The sequence below is a fragment of the Daphnia pulicaria genome, chromosome 1, assembly GCF_021234035.1.
Source record: "Daphnia pulicaria isolate SC F1-1A chromosome 1, SC_F0-13Bv2, whole genome shotgun sequence".
NCBI classification, from domain to species: Eukaryota; Metazoa; Arthropoda; class Branchiopoda; order Diplostraca; family Daphniidae; genus Daphnia; species Daphnia pulicaria.
This window is the reverse complement of record NC_060913.1, coordinates 26,819,259-26,838,928: the sequence shown is the minus strand read 5'-3', so window position 1 is coordinate 26,838,928 and position 19,670 is coordinate 26,819,259. Positions and strand designations below refer to the sequence as shown.

Genomic DNA, 19,670 nt, shown 5'->3' with positions numbered 1-19,670 from the left:
CAAATATAATGGGATAAAGAAATGCGTTACAATTAATTATTTAAATTTTCGTTACAAAATTCAAATCAAAATTACGCTTTGATTTCGACTGTTTTTTGCATGATCAGTGTGTTAAATAATAATCAGTGTAATAAATAATAATAAAATTTAAAAAAATGAGTTTTAACAGGTTTTAATTTGTAAATGAGTTAAGAAAAATAAGTGTAAGTTTGTTAAATTTGACTCTTTTCTGAAATAATTTTCCTCCTATTCTCTTTAAATAATATTAAAAAATCCCAGTTTTATTGAAATGTCTATCAGGTTTCAAAATTCAAATATGTGTACTGTACGTTCAGTTAAAATACGAGATATTACTTCAATGGTTGACACATTTAACAGAATTATTGGCGGTTGGAAAGGATAAGGAAGTAAGGAACGATAATGTTATAATGAAGTTATATCTTTTCTTCTAGGTCGGTCAGGACTCAGTTGAAGTAACTTCTGCTGTTGTTGGCAAAATTAGGTTACTCGTGGTGGCAGTCACAGGATACGCGGTACGCCAGTCAACCATGGATGAAGCAAACACTCGGCTACTGTGGCCCGCTCTTTGGGATCAAACGCCAGCATGGAATGGAGAAATTCTGCAAAATCGTGAGTGTCCCGGGCACCCCATCGATACTTTTCGAACAGCACGTTGCAGAGACCCCATGGCTTAAATGATTCAATGTTCCACAAAGCTCCCGTTTCACTAAAGAATCGATACGAAAGTTTCCCCGATGCCAAAACATCTTTTGGAATTTCACCCAACAGCAGTTCAATAATGAGTGCCAAGTGATCCTCATTCTTTGAATATTCGACGCCAGCCTTCGGATAGAATAGGTAGTCAATTCAAATGCCACGCAAGCTGTGCTCCAGATATCCGCTGGAGGTCCGAATTTGGCACAGATTAGCTAACGATTCCAGGCAGCGATAATAATGGTCTCGTCTGAATTTTCTGTCGAAATCAGAGTCTAAACCGGCAACAAAAGCAGGCAGCAAACCATTTGCAATTACACAATCAAACAGGTTTTTATTCAAGAAAAATTGTATTTATTAGATAGACACCTGACCACTTTTAGCCTGTATATACATATTAAAGACATTTCTGCATAGAAATCGCGAGTGTCGACACGAATGGACACGAACGTGGAATGTTTACAGACACTCTCAAAACTGAAGAGAACTTCTAAATAGAAAAAATCCGGTACAAATATTACGTTTGATAAAATTACACACGCAACGGCAAGATGGCTTGAGAAATTATGGTTTATGGTGTCGCTGGTACTGCTGAGCTGGCTCTAATTGGTCTTCCTTATCCGGCTGATTACGGCTGAAAATCACGGCTGCTGGACCTGCCTTGATCGATAGACAATTAGACATGGTTCGACTTTTGGCCCTGCCACCGACTCTGATTTCTCTTGACGGACCGCTTTACCTGGGCTGGAGAACCAGCAGGAGAGGCGTCGAGGCGGAGTAGGCGCTTTATTGACGCTGAACGAAGCGCTCTTGTTGGGCTTGGCCGTCACCACTGGCGAGGTGGGAGACAGAAGACCCGACAAAGTCTCCAATATGATTGCACACACGCCATAAATAGTTAGAGGTTGCATTAGTCCTGAGATTAGACAATCAGACTATGTGATTTTCCAAGGATGTTTGTTTGTCACATGCTTTAGTATGAAGTCTGGTTCATCATTCTAAATGGTAGCAAGTATGACTTTTGAATTTTCGTCAATACAAAATATACCAGAATTTTCATATCATGACTTATTGAAAGGGACGAGCTCTTGGTTGACGGTACTGAGGCCAAAATAGCTCGAATTCCACCAGCGTTCATGGATATGGGGTAGGAGTTTATTGAAAACAAAATCCGTTCCGGTTGACTTCCAAATTCGACTAAAAAATAAACTGTAGCCTATACCAAATGAATAGGCTATTACGTTATATATGAAGTCCGAATGAATATGCAAAACGAACATCTAAAACTGCAAACCTAAAAATAAAATCATAAGTACTATAGACATTCCTTCCGACACCACTTGAGGACATTTCAATCCGCATTTTTCAACGGACTTGAATTGAAGAATGATTCGGTTACGGAAGAGGCTCAATGACATAAGACACCCAATACACTTCTCGAAATTTTTATTTCTTACGCGTCACGCAAGTGTTTCTGTTACTGAGCGTAACACGATCAGGCTTATCCATAATGAAATTATGAATCCCAATCAAGTAGAATGGGTAGAATAGGGCGCCCTAACCCACTCAACCACCCGGTACCCATTCATTCTGTAAATAGTAGCCTATTTACCATATCTGTTGCAATGTCATCATGATAATGGAGATTTTGAGTGGGAAGGAATTAGAGAGAGAAGAAAATTAATTCGATTTTTCTTTTAAGTTATCTGTAAATTTTTTTATTTTTTTTCTGCTATTAAATAAAAGCGGGACTCTTTTAATACCCAGGCGATGCATGTGGTTGACATCCCAATTATCCCATGCATCTTATGGTACATGGTTCGAATCCTTACAACTGTCAAACTTTTTTTCGATTCAAATTTTAATTAAATTGTTATTTTTCATGATTTATTAATCTAATGATAATAGAATTTTTGATTATTTTATGGTCTAATGATAACTTTTCTTATCTTTAATAGAACCAATTAAGTCCGATATACCTTCAGTGAGGCTGTGAAACAATAGGTCTATCTGTTATTTTGATTTGAAGCCGACATTTTTACCTTAGCATTGACCTCTGCAGAACTCTCCGAAAAGCTATTTTAAGACATTAGAAATGGGTTAAGGCCGTTTAACTTCCGAGCCATCAAATTGCTTTATAAGTATCTTTATAGGCCTATACGACAGCATAATCGTAACTCTGTTTCGTTAGATTATTAACATTTTGCCTTGCCATGCAGAGCACCGTGGGTTAGCACAACTAAAATGCCTTATATATAACTCGCATTTACCAACTATTACGGCAAAGGCTCGGTTTTAAAAAGGCAATAAAACACCGTTTTCCCGTCATAACCTAAAAACTCGGAGCCTCAAGAAATAGGTAGCGCCCTTTTTCGTCCTTATTTTCACAGGAAGGCAACTGCGTCCTCATAAATGAGAAAATAAACATTCAACTTAAAATTAGTCAAACATAATCGTCTTACCAAGTCGACATTCTAATTGAACCCGCTGAATGCATGGCTCTACGTGTTGGAGCCAATAAAACTCTATGCGCTTTTCGTGTTCGAATCCACAGTGTGCGGAGACTCGTTATTAAACATTGACAAATCCTTTGTCGATTTTAAATAAAAAAATTAGAGAAAGAGGACTATTTAAGAAAAAAAAAAGTAAAATTTGTAATTTTCAGTTTCTGCGGGAGGAAACAAACAGATCAAGCTTAGATTGTAGAGCTTGTAATTCATTGTCCTTAATGGCCTGCTGAATACTTTTAAAGAAGTTGATGTAGTGATGAAGATTGTGCCTGTAAAAAGGAAATAAAAATAAGTATGTCGAATGGCAATGAAAGCAGCTATAGTAATTAGTACGGAATTCTATGCGATAGTAATACCTTAAGAATAACTCCTCTATCTTTCACAACCAGGACAGCTTCTTCTTCCCAATTCTTGTGCTTTTGGGTCGAAGCTTTGCACCAAAGTACATTATACTGTCTGCAATAAAATCAGGACAATACACGAAATCATTTCAAACAAGAATACAACGAACAAATGACATTGGTATGAATGAACCATATTTTGATTCCATACTTTACAGCTTCCAGTAACGATGGGTTCACAGGATTCTTCTCAACAATAGCATACTCGGTGTGAGGCGTTTTCTGCAGAATCTCCGTTTTTCTTGTTATTTCCCAAAAGTTCCAGTCCAAAAGTTCCAGTGTCAACTTCTCAGTTTTTGCGAAGGTGTGCACTGAGATTGATTTATCTGAGGTGAATTTAGACTTTTGAATCGATAAGAACGATAATTAGAGGATTGGTATGGATAATTGCTAAAAACATATTACTTCCGCGTTTACTTCTTTTTGAGGAGGACGGTAATTCGAAGAAAAAGCGGATTTTACTTCTATTACTTTTGATTTAATCACAGAAGAAATTTGACCCGAACTCGTGCCGCTCAAATCGGAAGACTCGACAATTGGGTCCTGGATCTGTAATAAAAAGCAAATTTTATTATGTAAAACGTTTCCCTTGTTACGCAAGGCGACTTACAAGAACTTCTCGACCAGCACCAACTTTCAATACACTTCCCTATGCGAGTCCCCCAAGTTGGTCAACGCATCTGCAAGTTTGGCAACTTTTTGGTCCGTTGCAACTACTGCTGGGGCTTTCACGCTTGGCAATGTTTCTGTTAATAAAAAAATGACTACATGAATATATGCAGGCACAGTAGAAAAAAACAAAGTGATTATTATACTCTTTTGACAGTGAATTAGGAAAAACCAACGCACCCCCTCGTTCTGCAACTAGCCACGGAAACGTTGCATCAAAAATATCAATGCCTGTTTTAAGATTAAGACTTATTAAGAACTTTGGCGAGATTCGAAGATTTAAAACCCTTACCCTTAGATACGAGTTTCAGTAGCACGATAGGTGTAATGTGTCCATGAAATGCTCGAGGTAGATTTTCCGGAAGTGAACCCTGTAATTAAAACCCCCAAAAATTGCTTATTCAATCTGAATGTGTTTCACGGCTAGCTCTCTAGTGTCTGCCAAGACAAGAATGATTGATAACGTACTAAATTTTCCGTTAAAACTGGCTCCACGTCTTCCCAGAGTAAATTCGTGGCAGATTCTCCGTTTGTGTGGAATCCTTCGATAACATAACCAGCAGCACCAAAACCTTTTAATTCGTTTATACAGCGCAATCTTTCTTTAATATTGTATCCCCCAGTTATACAAGCTAACATGGGACTGATGGGAGTGTCCTTTAAAACCTGGAGAGTGTAGAAAAAAAAAAAACTGAAAATGTAATAAATTTACTGTTTTTGAAAAAGAAACACATGATGTTACTACATACATCAGACTTTTCTTTCAGGTCAGCACAAATACCAGCAAACTTCACAGTAACATCAACAGACTTTCGAACCCTTTTAGCTGAACTGCTTTGAGTTGTATCTCCATTGATCAACTATCGCTTGAAACATGTCTGGTTTCAATGCTTCAATGCAAGATATGTAAGTCTGGGGGTCAATAAGTTTCCTTCCACCTCTTGTCCTATAAAAAGATAAGATAGTTATCAGTAGCCAGAGCCAAAGAGTGCTCTAAATTAAAAATTGGCATCACTAAAAATTTTGTTAAGGTGGATTATTAGGAACAGCAGAGTAAAAAAGAAAGTTTTCCAGCATTTACCACAGAGAAATGAAGTTCTTTTCATGGTAGCCCTCAGGTGTTGCTGCAGTGCCAGAATCTTGCACAGACACATAATTTAAAAATATTCCTAAAAAGAAAGATTATATAATTCTTGATTCACTTTCAGGACAAAGTAGTCAAGATGCAATCATCCACACGACAAGATCAACAACCTTCAAACCTGCAAACTCAGCTATTTCTTTTCCGAATGCTTTCACATTTTTTGTGTGATCAACAAGCGTAACCAGAGGCATCTGAAGCATGTGGTGCCCAGTTGAAACCATGCATTTGTAAGAGATCATAGCTCAAATGTGGAGCAGAAGCACCCTATGGTTAAAAAGATAATGACAGAATCACGTTAAAAATGCGTAACAACATTTGATCGTTGGTAGAAAGATAATCATACACGAGTGTGTAGCAAAAGTAATGGGATTTCGAATACAGCCTCTGGGATTCGAGCAAATTCCGTAAACGAGCCTAGTCTGGCACTGGATTCGGCCACCAAATAGACAGCAAATTTCATATTATTAAACAAATCAGTTGCACCAGCTGTCACGCAAAAAACCTATTCGAAACCAAATTATTTCACGTGAGTCTCAAACACTGAACGACCAGTCGTAGCAGACGACAATTTTGTTGATTTGGATGAATACAATCGGCAGATGTCGTCGGCGCCAAATTCGATTGTCAGCATGACATTAGATCAATAAATCGTTTTGGTGTGAATAATAGACGACAAAAGATCAATGAATGACTCGTACGATGGTAAGAAAAGATGCAATTCACGGTCGAGCGAGAAATTTGGGATTTAGACGTAATATCTTTACCAATGAAAGAAAAGTTACATGCGGTCGTCTGGCATGCAGTAGCGATAAATCTTTTCAGTCGAACAGCCGCAAATAAGCTCCGACAATAATTCTGAGCAACCGTTTATTTTCCGGTTTTCTTGCGTAGACAATTGTCAATGAAATATTCGACAAGTAATTGATGAGTATGCAATGGCAGGTTGAATTTATTAAAACACAGTTTAAGCCGAAACGATTTCAAGCAAAACACGTAACACGGGATTTCAATTTTGAAACAATGTGATGCTCAAACTTATCCACTAAGGGTTCAACGACGCATGCGAGAGGAAAAACTCATCGATACTATCAACATTATCCGAAAGAAGAATTTCCTTAGCTACCAACTAGTCAGCTGACCAATTCTCGGAGTTTTGTTCCGTTGACTCCATCTTGCTTTCGAGAGCAGATCCCGCTTTTGGTTGGAATTCTGGAAATGGAACTTCAGGTAGTGCTAGGATACGTTGCTTGTGCAGCTGCCACAGCTGGGAAAATTTCGCCATTGTCCCTGGGTCAAGTTTCTTGGGCTCTTCACCCCGCATCAGTGCTAATATGTTGCCGTGAATGGCTGCATAGTCTACCCCTTGGACTGGAGCTGAGCGTGTTTCATGCAGTGACTGCAGTTGAAAGTCCAGTGGCAAATTGGGCGAGTCGTCAACACCTTTCATTGCGCGAAGTTCTTCAATTTTGGTGTCCAAAATCATTAGCCAATCAGGTTTCTTGAGAACAAAGAGAACAAACCAACACGTTAAATTTGTTAGATTTGCTAAAAACTAAACTAAAACAGCCTGACTGACCTTCGCCACTTCAGTTGTTTCAGGATTCTTCTTGTTAGGCTTGCTACGAGTCGAGGAGGTTATTAGTTTCTTGACTTCCTCGTCGGTGATGCTGTTTTCACTTTGGAAGGCCGTCGGATCAAATGAGAGCCCAGTTATCTTCTGCGGACCGTTTGGCATCAACAAGACGGTGAACTTGAATTGGGCCACAATTTCATCTACAGTCGAGAAAATGACCACATTACTACTTATCCAGTTTTAATCAAGGTTACTTCCTCCTCTACTCACTTGGCTCCTCGTAAAGAACGGGAAAAGGTTCGAGCAATTTGTGGGAGACGCACTCGGGGACTCCCACGCAAGCTTTCTGCTCGTCTTCCAGGTTACGAAGGCAGAACGGCATTGTGCCGCACTTCAAGTTGACTTCTTTGAGAAGAGCACGGGAAGCCTTCTTGTTCAATGCGTATGTCTCTTTGTTTTTTTTAAACAAGGTTGTGTGAGTGTCCATCTCCTTAGCCTTTAGATAACAAGTCAATAATTAGAGATTTTTTTTTATCAATAAATTTCGTGTTAACTTACCATTCCTTCACCAGAGCTAATTAGAACATCAATAGCGTACACTTCGTAGAGTTCAAAGGTACTTTTTTCGTGCTCTTTACGCTGCTTCTCGTTTGGGTTCTGAATGATAGACTTTTCACCGTTGATCTCAAACTGCTTGAGCTGGTGGCTAAGCATTCCAATGATCGGTTTGCATTGGAAACCTTCAGCAACGGTTTGGACAACGTTGGTAACTGCTTGGTTCTACAAAAATTAAACAGAATTTTGCACATTTTTATCAGGTGAAGAGAAAAGATTTCTTTCTTACCTCTGTACCAGATTTCATTAACCCGAAAGCAGCTTCAGAGGCATAGTGAGCTGCCAGGAGAATGTCAGCTTTGCGGCCAGTTATTTGAGTTGATGGTGAACTGCCAACAACAACAGTGTGAGCCACAGACGCAATGAAGCCATCAACGTGAGCACCAAGATCACTAGATAAAAAGACAAATGATCAACACAAGATACTAATAGTGACTATATAAGGTGAAGTTTACATTTTAACAACATCACCGTCATTCAGTTCCACATCTGTGTCACTAGCCAAAGGAGAAAAATGGCAGACACAGTTGTTGACAGAGACACAGGTAGGGAAAGCAATGCCTTTCTTTACATCTTTTTCCTTCTTAAAGACCTTGGCGGTTTCTTCAAGGACAAGTCTGTCTCCCAGTGAGCACAGATCTCGAACTAAAGCTCCTGCTACACATTGGGAAATAACTCCTTGAATCACAACTGAAATAGGTTAGAAAAAATGTTGAATTTAAGCTATAATCTGAAGACCGATGTGAATTTAAACCAACTTACAATTAGAAATCTCGCCAGCCATCTTATATTTTTGTATAGCCACGAGATCTTCGGCGATGGTCTCTTCTTGTTCATCTGTATCTTTGTCTGCCATGTTATTCGGAATCATCACCCCATCCTTTGCCTTTGGGAATCAGAAGCTTATGTTAATTACAATTTCAACGAGAAAGTGGTTTTAGCTGTCTACCAACTAATACATGTTACATTGATTATAAAATTAAATGGCTAATTGGCTATCGCTATATGGTTTGGGCTTAACCATCTAAGTCTAGACATAGCCATTGATTCAAAGGGTTACACAACTTTTCTAGTGCCCGAGTGAATCTCTATCCCAGTAATAATGCACAAAATTTTACTCACTACACCTGAACAAGATGACCATTTAACACACAAACATGATGGTTACACATGAGGGTAATTTACTTTGAGGTATATACTTACTGCTTCACTCTGCATTACTTTATCCATGTTAGACATTTCTCTAAAATCTTTGTCACTTGAAACCAAAGATATGGAAGCTGACCCTGTAACAACAAGTTGCAAATAAAATGTATGTAGTGAAGTCAACCAAGTTTCCAGAAATAATAATGGTCTATACGTTTATGTGATACTGATTTCGTTGTTCAACACTGCTTTGATGCTTTGATTTTCGAACTTCTTGCTTCTTGTTCTTGCTTTCTTCTCAAATTCTCTTCCTCTCAGTATGGCAATGGCTGCTGGCTTGCTAGGTTGCCTTTTCTTTATAATTAAAATTATTAAACTTTATATTACAATTAAATGTAATGCAGTAAATGTAATTTCATGAGGATTATTTCTCATTTTAAAAATTGCAAATATAATGGGATAAAGAAATGCGTTACAATTAATTATTTAAATTTTCGTTACAAAATTCAAATCAAAATTACGCTTTGATTTCGACTGTTTTTTGCATGATCAGTGTGTTAAATAATAATCAGTGTAATAAATAATAATAAAATTTAAAAAAATGAGTTTTAACAGGTTTTAATTTGTAAATGAGTTAAGAAAAATAAGTGTAAGTTTGTTAAATTTGACTCTTTTCTGAAATAATTTTCCTCCTATTCTCTTTAAATAATATTAAAAAATCCCAGTTTTATTGAAATGTCTATCAGGTTTCAAAATTCAAATATGTGTACTGTACGTTCAGTTAAAATACGAGATATTACTTCAATGGTTGACACATTTAACAGAATTATTGGCGGTTGGAAAGGATAAGGAAGTAAGGAACGATAATGTTATAATGAAGTTATATCTTTTCTTCTAGGTCGGTCAGGACTCAGTTGAAGTAACTTCTGCTGTTGTTGGCAAAATTAGGTTACTCGTGGTGGCAGTCACAGGATACGCGGTACGCCAGTCAACCATGGATGAAGCAAACACTCGGCTACTGTGGCCCGCTCTTTGGGATCAAACGCCAGCATGGAATGGAGAAATTCTGCAAAATCGTGAGTGTCCCGGGCACCCCATCGATACTTTTCGAACAGCACGTTGCAGAGACCCCATGGCTTAAATGATTCAATGTTCCACAAAGCTCCCGTTTCACTAAAGAATCGATACGAAAGTTTCCCCGATGCCAAAACATCTTTTGGAATTTCACCCAACAGCAGTTCAATAATGAGTGCCAAGTGATCCTCATTCTTTGAATATTCGACGCCAGCCTTCGGATAGAATAGGTAGTCAATTCAAATGCCACGCAAGCTGTGCTCCAGATATCCGCTGGAGGTCCGAATTTGGCACAGATTAGCTAACGATTCCAGGCAGCGATAATAATGGTCTCGTCTGAATTTTCTGTCGAAATCAGAGTCTAAACCGGCAACAAAAGCAGGCAGCAAACCATTTGCAATTACACAATCAAACAGGTTTTTATTCAAGAAAAATTGTATTTATTAGATAGACACCTGACCACTTTTAGCCTGTATATACATATTAAAGACATTTCTGCATAGAAATCGCGAGTGTCGACACGAATGGACACGAACGTGGAATGTTTACAGACACTCTCAAAACTGAAGAGAACTTCTAAATAGAAAAAATCCGGTACAAATATTACGTTTGATAAAATTACACACGCAACGGCAAGATGGCTTGAGAAATTATGGTTTATGGTGTCGCTGGTACTGCTGAGCTGGCTCTAATTGGTCTTCCTTATCCGGCTGATTACGGCTGAAAATCACGGCTGCTGGACCTGCCTTGATCGATAGACAATTAGACATGGTTCGACTTTTGGCCCTGCCACCGACTCTGATTTCTCTTGACGGACCGCTTTACCTGGGCTGGAGAACCAGCAGGAGAGGCGTCGAGGCGGAGTAGGCGCTTTATTGACGCTGAACGAAGCGCTCTTGTTGGGCTTGGCCGTCACCACTGGCGAGGTGGGAGACAGAAGACCCGACAAAGTCTCCAATATGATTGCACACACGCCATAAATAGTTAGAGGTTGCATTAGTCCTGAGATTAGACAATCAGACTATGTGATTTTCCAAGGATGTTTGTTTGTCACATGCTTTAGTATGAAGTCTGGTTCATCATTCTAAATGGTAGCAAGTATGACTTTTGAATTTTCGTCAATACAAAATATACCAGAATTTTCATATCATGACTTATTGAAAGGGACGAGCTCTTGGTTGACGGTACTGAGGCCAAAATAGCTCGAATTCCACCAGCGTTCATGGATATGGGGTAGGAGTTTATTGAAAACAAAATCCGTTCCGGTTGACTTCCAAATTCGACTAAAAAATAAACTGTAGCCTATACCAAATGAATAGGCTATTACGTTATATATGAAGTCCGAATGAATATGCAAAACGAACATCTAAAACTGCAAACCTAAAAATAAAATCATAAGTACTATAGACATTCCTTCCGACACCACTTGAGGACATTTCAATCCGCATTTTTCAACGGACTTGAATTGAAGAATGATTCGGTTACGGAAGAGGCTCAATGACATAAGACACCCAATACACTTCTCGAAATTTTTATTTCTTACGCGTCACGCAAGTGTTTCTGTTACTGAGCGTAACACGATCAGGCTTATCCATAATGAAATTATGAATCCCAATCAAGTAGAATGGGTAGAATAGGGCGCCCTAACCCACTCAACCACCCGGTACCCATTCATTCTGTAAATAGTAGCCTATTTACCATATCTGTTGCAATGTCATCATGATAATGGAGATTTTGAGTGGGAAGGAATTAGAGAGAGAAGAAAATTAATTCGATTTTTCTTTTAAGTTATCTGTAAATTTTTTTATTTTTTTTCTGCTATTAAATAAAAGCGGGACTCTTTTAATACCCAGGCGATGCATGTGGTTGACATCCCAATTATCCCATGCATCTTATGGTACATGGTTCGAATCCTTACAACTGTCAAACTTTTTTTCGATTCAAATTTTAATTAAATTGTTATTTTTCATGATTTATTAATCTAATGATAATAGAATTTTTGATTATTTTATGGTCTAATGATAACTTTTCTTATCTTTAATAGAACCAATTAAGTCCGATATACCTTCAGTGAGGCTGTGAAACAATAGGTCTATCTGTTATTTTGATTTGAAGCCGACATTTTTACCTTAGCATTGACCTCTGCAGAACTCTCCGAAAAGCTATTTTAAGACATTAGAAATGGGTTAAGGCCGTTTAACTTCCGAGCCATCAAATTGCTTTATAAGTATCTTTATAGGCCTATACGACAGCATAATCGTAACTCTGTTTCGTTAGATTATTAACATTTTGCCTTGCCATGCAGAGCACCGTGGGTTAGCACAACTAAAATGCCTTATATATAACTCGCATTTACCAACTATTACGGCAAAGGCTCGGTTTTAAAAAGGCAATAAAACACCGTTTTCCCGTCATAACCTAAAAACTCGGAGCCTCAAGAAATAGGTAGCGCCCTTTTTCGTCCTTATTTTCACAGGAAGGCAACTGCGTCCTCATAAATGAGAAAATAAACATTCAACTTAAAATTAGTCAAACATAATCGTCTTACCAAGTCGACATTCTAATTGAACCCGCTGAATGCATGGCTCTACGTGTTGGAGCCAATAAAACTCTATGCGCTTTTCGTGTTCGAATCCACAGTGTGCGGAGACTCGTTATTAAACATTGACAAATCCTTTGTCGATTTTAAATAAAAAAATTAGAGAAAGAGGACTATTTAAGAAAAAAAAAAGTAAAATTTGTAATTTTCAGTTTCTGCGGGAGGAAACAAACAGATCAAGCTTAGATTGTAGAGCTTGTAATTCATTGTCCTTAATGGCCTGCTGAATACTTTTAAAGAAGTTGATGTAGTGATGAAGATTGTGCCTGTAAAAAGGAAATAAAAATAAGTATGTCGAATGGCAATGAAAGCAGCTATAGTAATTAGTACGGAATTCTATGCGATAGTAATACCTTAAGAATAACTCCTCTATCTTTCACAACCAGGACAGCTTCTTCTTCCCAATTCTTGTGCTTTTGGGTCGAAGCTTTGCACCAAAGTACATTATACTGTCTGCAATAAAATCAGGACAATACACGAAATCATTTCAAACAAGAATACAACGAACAAATGACATTGGTATGAATGAACCATATTTTGATTCCATACTTTACAGCTTCCAGTAACGATGGGTTCACAGGATTCTTCTCAACAATAGCATACTCGGTGTGAGGCGTTTTCTGCAGAATCTCCGTTTTTCTTGTTATTTCCAAAAAGTTCCAGTCCAAAAGTTCCAGTGTCAACTTCTCAGTTTTTGCGAAGGTGTGCACTGAGATTGATTTATCTGAGGTGAATTTAGACTTTTGAATCGATAAGAACGATAATTAGAGGATTGGTATGGATAATTGCTAAAAACATATTACTTCCGCGTTTACTTCTTTTTGAGGAGGACGGTAATTCGAAGAAAAAGCGGATTTTACTTCTATTACTTTTGATTTAATCACAGAAGAAATTTGACCCGAACTCGTGCCGCTCAAATCGGAAGACTCGACAATTGGGTCCTGGATCTGTAATAAAAAGCAAATTTTATTATGTAAAACGTTTCCCTTGTTACGCAAGGCGACTTACAAGAACTTCTCGACCAGCACCAACTTTCAATACACTTCCCTATGCGAGTCCCCCAAGTTGGTCAACGCATCTGCAAGTTTGGCAACTTTTTGGTCCGTTGCAACTACTGCTGGGGCTTTCACGCTTGGCAATGTTTCTGTTAATAAAAAAATGACTACATGAATATATGCAGGCACAGTAGAAAAAAACAAAGTGATTATTATACTCTTTTGACAGTGAATTAGGAAAAACCAACGCACCCCCTCGTTCTGCAACTAGCCACGGAAACGTTGCATCAAAAATATCAATGCCTGTTTTAAGATTAAGACTTATTAAGAACTTTGGCGAGATTCGAAGATTTAAAACCCTTACCCTTAGATACGAGTTTCAGTAGCACGATAGGTGTAATGTGTCCATGAAATGCTCGAGGTAGATTTTCCGGAAGTGAACCCTGTAATTAAAACCCCCAAAAATTGCTTATTCAATCTGAATGTGTTTCACGGCTAGCTCTCTAGTGTCTGCCAAGACAAGAATGATTGATAACGTACTAAATTTTCCGTTAAAACTGGCTCCACGTCTTCCCAGAGTAAATTCGTGGCAGATTCTCCGTTTGTGTGGAATCCTTCGATAACATAACCAGCAGCACCAAAACCTTTTAATTCGTTTATACAGCGCAATCTTTCTTTAATATTGTATCCCCCAGTTATACAAGCTAACATGGGACTGATGGGAGTGTCCTTTAAAACCTGGAGAGTGTAGAAAAAAAAAAAACTGAAAATGTAATAAATTTACTGTTTTTGAAAAAGAAACACATGATGTTACTACATACATCAGACTTTTCTTTCAGGTCAGCACAAATACCAGCAAACTTCACAGTAACATCAACAGACTTTCGAACCCTTTTAGCTGAACTGCTTTGAGTTGTATCTCCATTGATCAACTATCGCTTGAAACATGTCTGGTTTCAATGCTTCAATGCAAGATATGTAAGTCTGGGGGTCAATAAGTTTCCTTCCACCTCTTGTCCTATAAAAAGATAAGATAGTTATCAGTAGCCAGAGCCAAAGAGTGCTCTAAATTAAAAATTGGCATCACTAAAAATTTTGTTAAGGTGGATTATTAGGAACAGCAGAGTAAAAAAGAAAGTTTTCCAGCATTTACCACAGAGAAATGAAGTTCTTTTCATGGTAGCCCTCAGGTGTTGCTGCAGTGCCAGAATCTTGCACAGACACATAATTTAAAAATATTCCTAAAAAGAAAGATTATATAATTCTTGATTCACTTTCAGGACAAAGTAGTCAAGATGCGATCATCCACACGACAAGATCAACAACCTTCAAACCTGCAAACTCAGCTATTTCTTTTCCGAATGCTTTCACATTTTTTGTGTGATCAACAAGCGTAACCAGAGGCATCTGAAGCATGTGGTGCCCAGTTGAAACCATGCATTTGTAAGAGATCATAGCTCAAATGTGGAGCAGAAGCACCCTATGGTTAAAAAGATAATGACAGAATCACGTTAAAAATGCGTAACAACATTTGATCGTTGGTAGAAAGATAATCATACACGAGTGTGTAGCAAAAGTAATGGGATTTCGAATACAGCCTCTGGGATTCGAGCAAATTCCGTAAACGAGCCTAGTCTGGCACTGGATTCGGCCACCAAATAGACAGCAAATTTCATATTATTAAACAAATCAGTTGCACCAGCTGTCACGCAAAAAACCTATTCGAAACCAAATTATTTCACGTGAGTCTCAAACACTGAACGACCAGTCGTAGCAGACGACAATTTTGTTGATTTGGATGAATACAATCGGCAGATGTCGTCGGCGCCAAATTCGATTGTCAGCATGACATTAGATCAATAAATCGTTTTGGTGTGAATAATAGACGACAAAAGATCAATGAATGACTCGTACGATGGTAAGAAAAGATGCAATTCACGGTCGAGCGAGAAATTTGGGATTTAGACGTAATATCTTTACCAATGAAAGAAAAGTTACATGCGGTCGTCTGGCATGCAGTAGCGATAAATCTTTTCAGTCGAACAGCCGCAAATAAGCTCCGACGATTTCCCATAGTGAAACCTGGCACAACACAACATGCCAAACCAATTGCCGGTGATAAGTAACTATTGAGTGAAAATCTCGTCCCATTCTTTCTTTTCACTTTGGTCGTATTCTATAATCGGCCAGCCGAATTTGATTCCAGGAAAAGTTGCCCATCGGCGCTCATCGAAAGCTTTTCTCGACAAATAAAAGCGGAAGCCAAGAAAACAAGAAATCTACTCTTCTTCGAACTGCTCCGTTCGCCGAAGATACAACAACAACTATAGATACATCTTAATCATTTGTAATTCAATAACACGTGTTTATAAGCCTGCAGCAAGTGCAATACACGACAGACTATCCGTTGGAGTAAAACGCGGGAGTCTGGAGCAGGACTAAATACGGTATCGCCTGTTGTCAAATTTGGAATTATCAACTTCCTGGCATTCCAAATTTCCAAAAACGAGATGTTTCCAACATTAAAAAAAAATTAGTGTATGGGATAAATTGCCAAGGGAGACACGGTAAAACGTAAGGGCTCATTCTCGAGCGTTTGTTATAAAAACCAAATCAGCGAGGATGAGCCAACTTAATCCTAAGCATCCAATTTTTTTTAAAATTTATTAACCAGCCAGATATAATTTTTATTCAGCTTAATGGTTTGAAACTTTGTGCTTGGCTTTATTTCATCTTCATTTCCCACCTGAAAAGCATTTAATCTTTATAAGAGTAAATTTTCGCTATTTTAAAATAATAATAATAGTCCTACTCATTGAACAGTAAACCTAATAATAACTCTGAGCAACCATTTCTTTTCCGGTTTTCTTGCAAGACAATTCTCAATGAAATATTCGACAACTGATTGATGAGTATGCAATGGCAGGTTGAATTTATTAAAACGGGTCATGGACGTTCAGGCCCCGGCGTTCAGGCCCCGGCTTTCAGGCCCACTTTTTACGTGGGCCTGAACGTCCAGCTGTTGGGCCTGAACGTCCAAATTTTAAAATATTTATTTTTCAGCACAGTGGCGCTAGTAAGCCTGTTTCCGGCATGTACTACTAGCGCCACCACACCACGCTGAGGCAGCTTCGATCAGTCGCGTGTTGGCGGTGATTCTGAAAGGAGATTCTACCGGTTTTATTTTTATTGTTTGTGTGTTTGCCCGCGTCTTTCGTTGTGTGTATGTGTGTTGGTGAAACTTGTATGTGTGTGTGTGTAAAATTTACACGTGTTTGGAATATATCTACACCCACATATTTTTTTTGTTTTATGGTTAGTTACTATGACTGAATAGAAGTTAATCAATTTATTATTAGGTTTTTTTTTCTTTATTTTTATACCTGTTTTTCAAGTTCGCCGTGCCGAGTAAAAGCGTGGATGACGTACACTTGATAAAACGGCTTTGGGGTTATGAAGAAGGTACCGTCAATATACCAACGTCTGGCTTTCTTTAATAGCTGCAATTGTTTTTGTGTGGCAAATATAAGATGGCGTCCATGAACGGTAGCGGTTTTGACTTCCACATCAGCCCTGAAAAAACCTCCAGGGAAGAATGGACGGAAATCATCTGCAGATAGATAGACAGTTAACTTAAGTTAATCACAGTGCAGTAAAGAAATTACTCAAGTCAAAATCCATATCGAGTGGGTTTTTTGGAGCCATCTGTGATTTGGCTCTTCTAGCCACTCTCATGATGTTGTCGAGTACCGGCAAATTCCTTTCGGGATCTTTCTCGAAGTGTTTGGAGAAGATGGGCTCGACCACTTGCGCTGTTGTTGCATAGATGTTAGATTTTACTTCCTTTTTTACCTCAGAGCGCATTTCGGCATGAAGGGACTTGTCCAATTTGGCCTTGCAGGTGTGTGCCTTCTTGCCAAAAATGAAATCCTGCCCCTTTTGCACATTAGTAGCAGGACAGGGGCTAACGCTTCAATCTTCCTGCCCTTTGTTCATTAGAAGAGTGACTTTCTGCTGCTGTTCCTTCTTCCCCAAAAAATAATTTCCTCCGATTTCCTCTGTTATCTTTCCTTGAACTGTGTTCTGGAGTATTACTCATTTTTTCACTCACTGAATCTAAGGAACACAAATTGATCACAGTTAATTATGAAAAATTGACACAAACCAGTAGAATAATATTACGTAATGACTGAGAAACTGAAGAAAAATTTGAAGTCTTCAATACTCGAGCAACCCAGGTAGCACAGCCCATCTCCTGGATGTCTATTGGATATCTAAACATCTGATTTCCGTCCGTGTCCCAATGGACGTAATCTAGACGTTGCTCTGAGATATCGTTCTATTGGAACGACCATTCTCTTGGAACGACCATTCAACAGAATTTCTCATTTCCACAGCATCAACACTTTTGGAGGTAGAAGCACGCTCCAATCTTCCTGCCCTTTGTTCATTAGAAGAGTGACTTTCTGCTGCTGTTCCTTCTTCCCCAAAAAATAATTTCCTTAGTTTTGCTCTGTTATCTTTCCTTGAACTGTGTTCTGGATCTTGTAAGGATGTTGACTGATTGAATAAATGTATTTACGGAAGTAAGGGAGTTGGTCGGGAGATGACCAGTACAATAGAGAAGCTAAGGACTGAAGAATAGTATATGCGCCTTGCAGGATAACATATGCTCCGGAGAGCCATAGGAGAACAGGACGTGTAAGACGATACATGAGACGTCATCACAGAACTGGAGTATTACTCATTTTTTCACTCACTGAATCTAAGGGAACACAAATCAATCACGGTTAATTATGAAAAATTGACACAAACCAGTAGAATAATATTACGTAATGACTGAGAAACTGAAGAAAAATATGAAGTCTTCAATACTCGAGCAACTGCCAACTGGTACTCGAGCGAAGTCAAGGTATTTCAAGCTTTTTCTCAACCAAAGGAAGGTACGAGTACGAACTTCGAGTCAATTCCGTCATAAGCAGTCACTACAGTCACGAATTCACGATACACCACTTCACCCATACTCACGTATCGTTGTCTTCATGGTCAAGCCCCCCCCCCCCATACTTGTCTCGTCACATTGTTCCATATGTACCTGGTCGTTCTTTGCGGTCTGATAACCTTGGTCGCATAAGTGTCCCACCCAAACCTAAACTTGTCAAATATGGTCAGAGAGCTTTTTCTCAGGCTGCAAATTGACAGTGGAATGATCTTCCTGCATCGATTCGTCTTGCCCCTAACTTTCCCGTGTTTAAGAGTCTACTGAAGACCCACTTGTATGCCACTGCTTATCTCTGATTATTTCATGTCCAACTGTGTGGTTTCGGAAGAGCGTCATTTGATCTTTCACTATGGAAAATGCGCTATAAAAATGTATAGAATAGAATAGAATAGAATACACAATCTAATAATCACGATGCTACAGTCACGCAATCACAAGTTTCGAATCCAGAATCAGCTGGTAAGCTTTAGTCGTGCAAAAGTATGAAATCAAAAACACAGTCCGTGGTTTCAAAGGCTGTCACTAGGTGGCAAATTATTCCAGTGTGTTTAGGGATTAAAGTGTTTAGGGATGTAGGGGGTTTGTTTTTGTTTTCAATGTGCTGGATACTTTCTTTCCTGACATTTTCTGCTTTTCTTCTACAAGGTTATTTAAAAATGAAATTTTGTGTGTGGTGAATTTATAGGTAACGTGTACTGGAATTTATACTTGGCAATTCCGTTTGATCACGTGGCCTGCCGTTCAATTTCCCAAAAGTCGTCTCTTGCTCCTTGCTGTATTATGCACGTTTCGTCACTAGATGAGATGTTTCCACGCCATTCGACCAAGCTGAACCGATAGTGAACCATTTAAAACGAGTAAGTGAATCTTAAGAGTTTGCACTTTTTGAAAAGTCCATTTGTTAATCTTCTTCAACCTATTTGTCAAAGCATGTCAAAGATCTTGCCTTTCACTACGTGTTCACTGCCTTTGCATGAAGTTGCATCTTTGAGAGGTCTCTACTATGGCAAATGTGATGACAAGAGGAAATCTGAATAGGTAATCAAGTACTTATTGTAAGCTAAATAAAGAGTTTAGCATGTTTTATATAGAACACATACACGACATAAAACATGCAGATTGAATATGTTTAAATTTGCATTGATTTTATTAGTTAATGTTTAAGTTAGAGATCCCTTTCCTTATCTATTGAAGAATTTGAGAAGATGGCAAAGTCTGAGTTTTATTG

The 19,670-nt window shown here is 38.5% G+C and overlaps 3 protein-coding genes, 4 long non-coding RNA genes and 1 pseudogene across 11 annotated transcripts in view; 1 reads left to right on the top strand and 7 right to left on the bottom strand.

The window, feature by feature from the left end:
- LOC124315050 (lysine-specific demethylase 4C-like) overlaps positions 1 to 19,670 on the top strand; it is a 291,933-nt gene that overhangs the window by 35,534 nt on the left and 236,729 nt on the right. The window lies entirely within an intron of this gene.
- Positions 3,583 to 4,300, bottom strand: LOC124319335. The gene is made up of 4 exons (XR_006913034.1): positions 4,236 to 4,300; positions 4,031 to 4,174; positions 3,777 to 3,967; positions 3,583 to 3,680 (listed from the first exon to the last, which is right to left on the bottom strand). It is a non-coding gene; the product is annotated as an uncharacterized LOC124319335 (long non-coding RNA).
- Positions 4,354 to 5,045, bottom strand: LOC124320687 (queuine tRNA-ribosyltransferase accessory subunit 2-like). The gene is made up of 5 exons (XM_046783555.1): positions 5,037 to 5,045; positions 4,763 to 4,960; positions 4,587 to 4,665; positions 4,425 to 4,525; positions 4,354 to 4,371 (listed from the first exon to the last, which is right to left on the bottom strand). Exons 1-5 carry the CDS (start codon positions 5,043 to 5,045, stop codon positions 4,354 to 4,356), a joined length of 405 nt encoding a protein of 134 aa, XP_046639511.1.
- Positions 5,109 to 6,052, bottom strand: LOC124319979. The gene is made up of 4 exons (XR_006913677.1): positions 5,782 to 6,052; positions 5,549 to 5,702; positions 5,376 to 5,463; positions 5,109 to 5,240 (listed from the first exon to the last, which is right to left on the bottom strand). It is a non-coding gene; the product is annotated as an uncharacterized LOC124319979 (long non-coding RNA).
- LOC124315265 (proliferation-associated protein 2G4-like) lies at positions 6,338 to 9,091 on the bottom strand. The gene is made up of 9 exons (XM_046780822.1): positions 8,987 to 9,091; positions 8,830 to 8,912; positions 8,389 to 8,512; positions 8,082 to 8,316; positions 7,856 to 8,018; positions 7,570 to 7,791; positions 7,282 to 7,507; positions 7,015 to 7,211; positions 6,338 to 6,936 (listed from the first exon to the last, which is right to left on the bottom strand). Exons 2-9 carry the CDS (start codon positions 8,863 to 8,865, stop codon positions 6,565 to 6,567), a joined length of 1,575 nt encoding a protein of 524 aa, XP_046636778.1. The 5' UTR covers positions 8,866 to 8,912; positions 8,987 to 9,091; the 3' UTR covers positions 6,338 to 6,564.
- LOC124320679 lies at positions 12,568 to 17,304 on the bottom strand (annotated as a pseudogene).
- On the bottom strand, positions 12,801 to 13,518 carry LOC124319341. Its single transcript, XR_006913040.1, has 4 exons — positions 13,454 to 13,518; positions 13,249 to 13,392; positions 12,995 to 13,185; positions 12,801 to 12,898 (listed from the first exon to the last, which is right to left on the bottom strand). It is a non-coding gene; the product is annotated as an uncharacterized LOC124319341 (long non-coding RNA).
- On the bottom strand, positions 17,422 to 18,446 carry LOC124319103. The gene is made up of 3 exons (XR_006912804.1): positions 18,325 to 18,446; positions 17,623 to 17,692; positions 17,422 to 17,556 (listed from the first exon to the last, which is right to left on the bottom strand). It is a non-coding gene; the product is annotated as an uncharacterized LOC124319103 (long non-coding RNA).

Excerpts from the sequence above, each read along its gene's own strand:
- LOC124320687 (XM_046783555.1), bottom strand. Across the intron at positions 4,666-4,762 it reads CAGTTTTAACGGAAAATTTA|GGTTCACTTCCGGAAAATCT; the intron begins GTACGTTATCAA and ends TTTTAATTACAG. Across the intron at positions 4,526-4,586 it reads ACTGAAACTCGTATCTAAGG|GCATTGATATTTTTGATGCA; the intron begins GTAAGGGTTTTA and ends ATCTTAAAACAG.
- LOC124315265 (XM_046780822.1), bottom strand. The coding sequence starts at position 8,865 with ATGTCTAACATGGATAAAGTAATGCAGAGTGAAGCA. Across the intron at positions 7,508-7,569 it reads TTAGCTCTGGTGAAGGAATG|GCTAAGGAGATGGACACTCA; the intron begins GTAAGTTAACAC and ends TGTTATCTAAAG. Across the intron at positions 6,937-7,014 it reads AAACAACTGAAGTGGCGAAG|AAACCTGATTGGCTAATGAT; the intron begins GTCAGTCAGGCT and ends TTTGTTCTCAAG.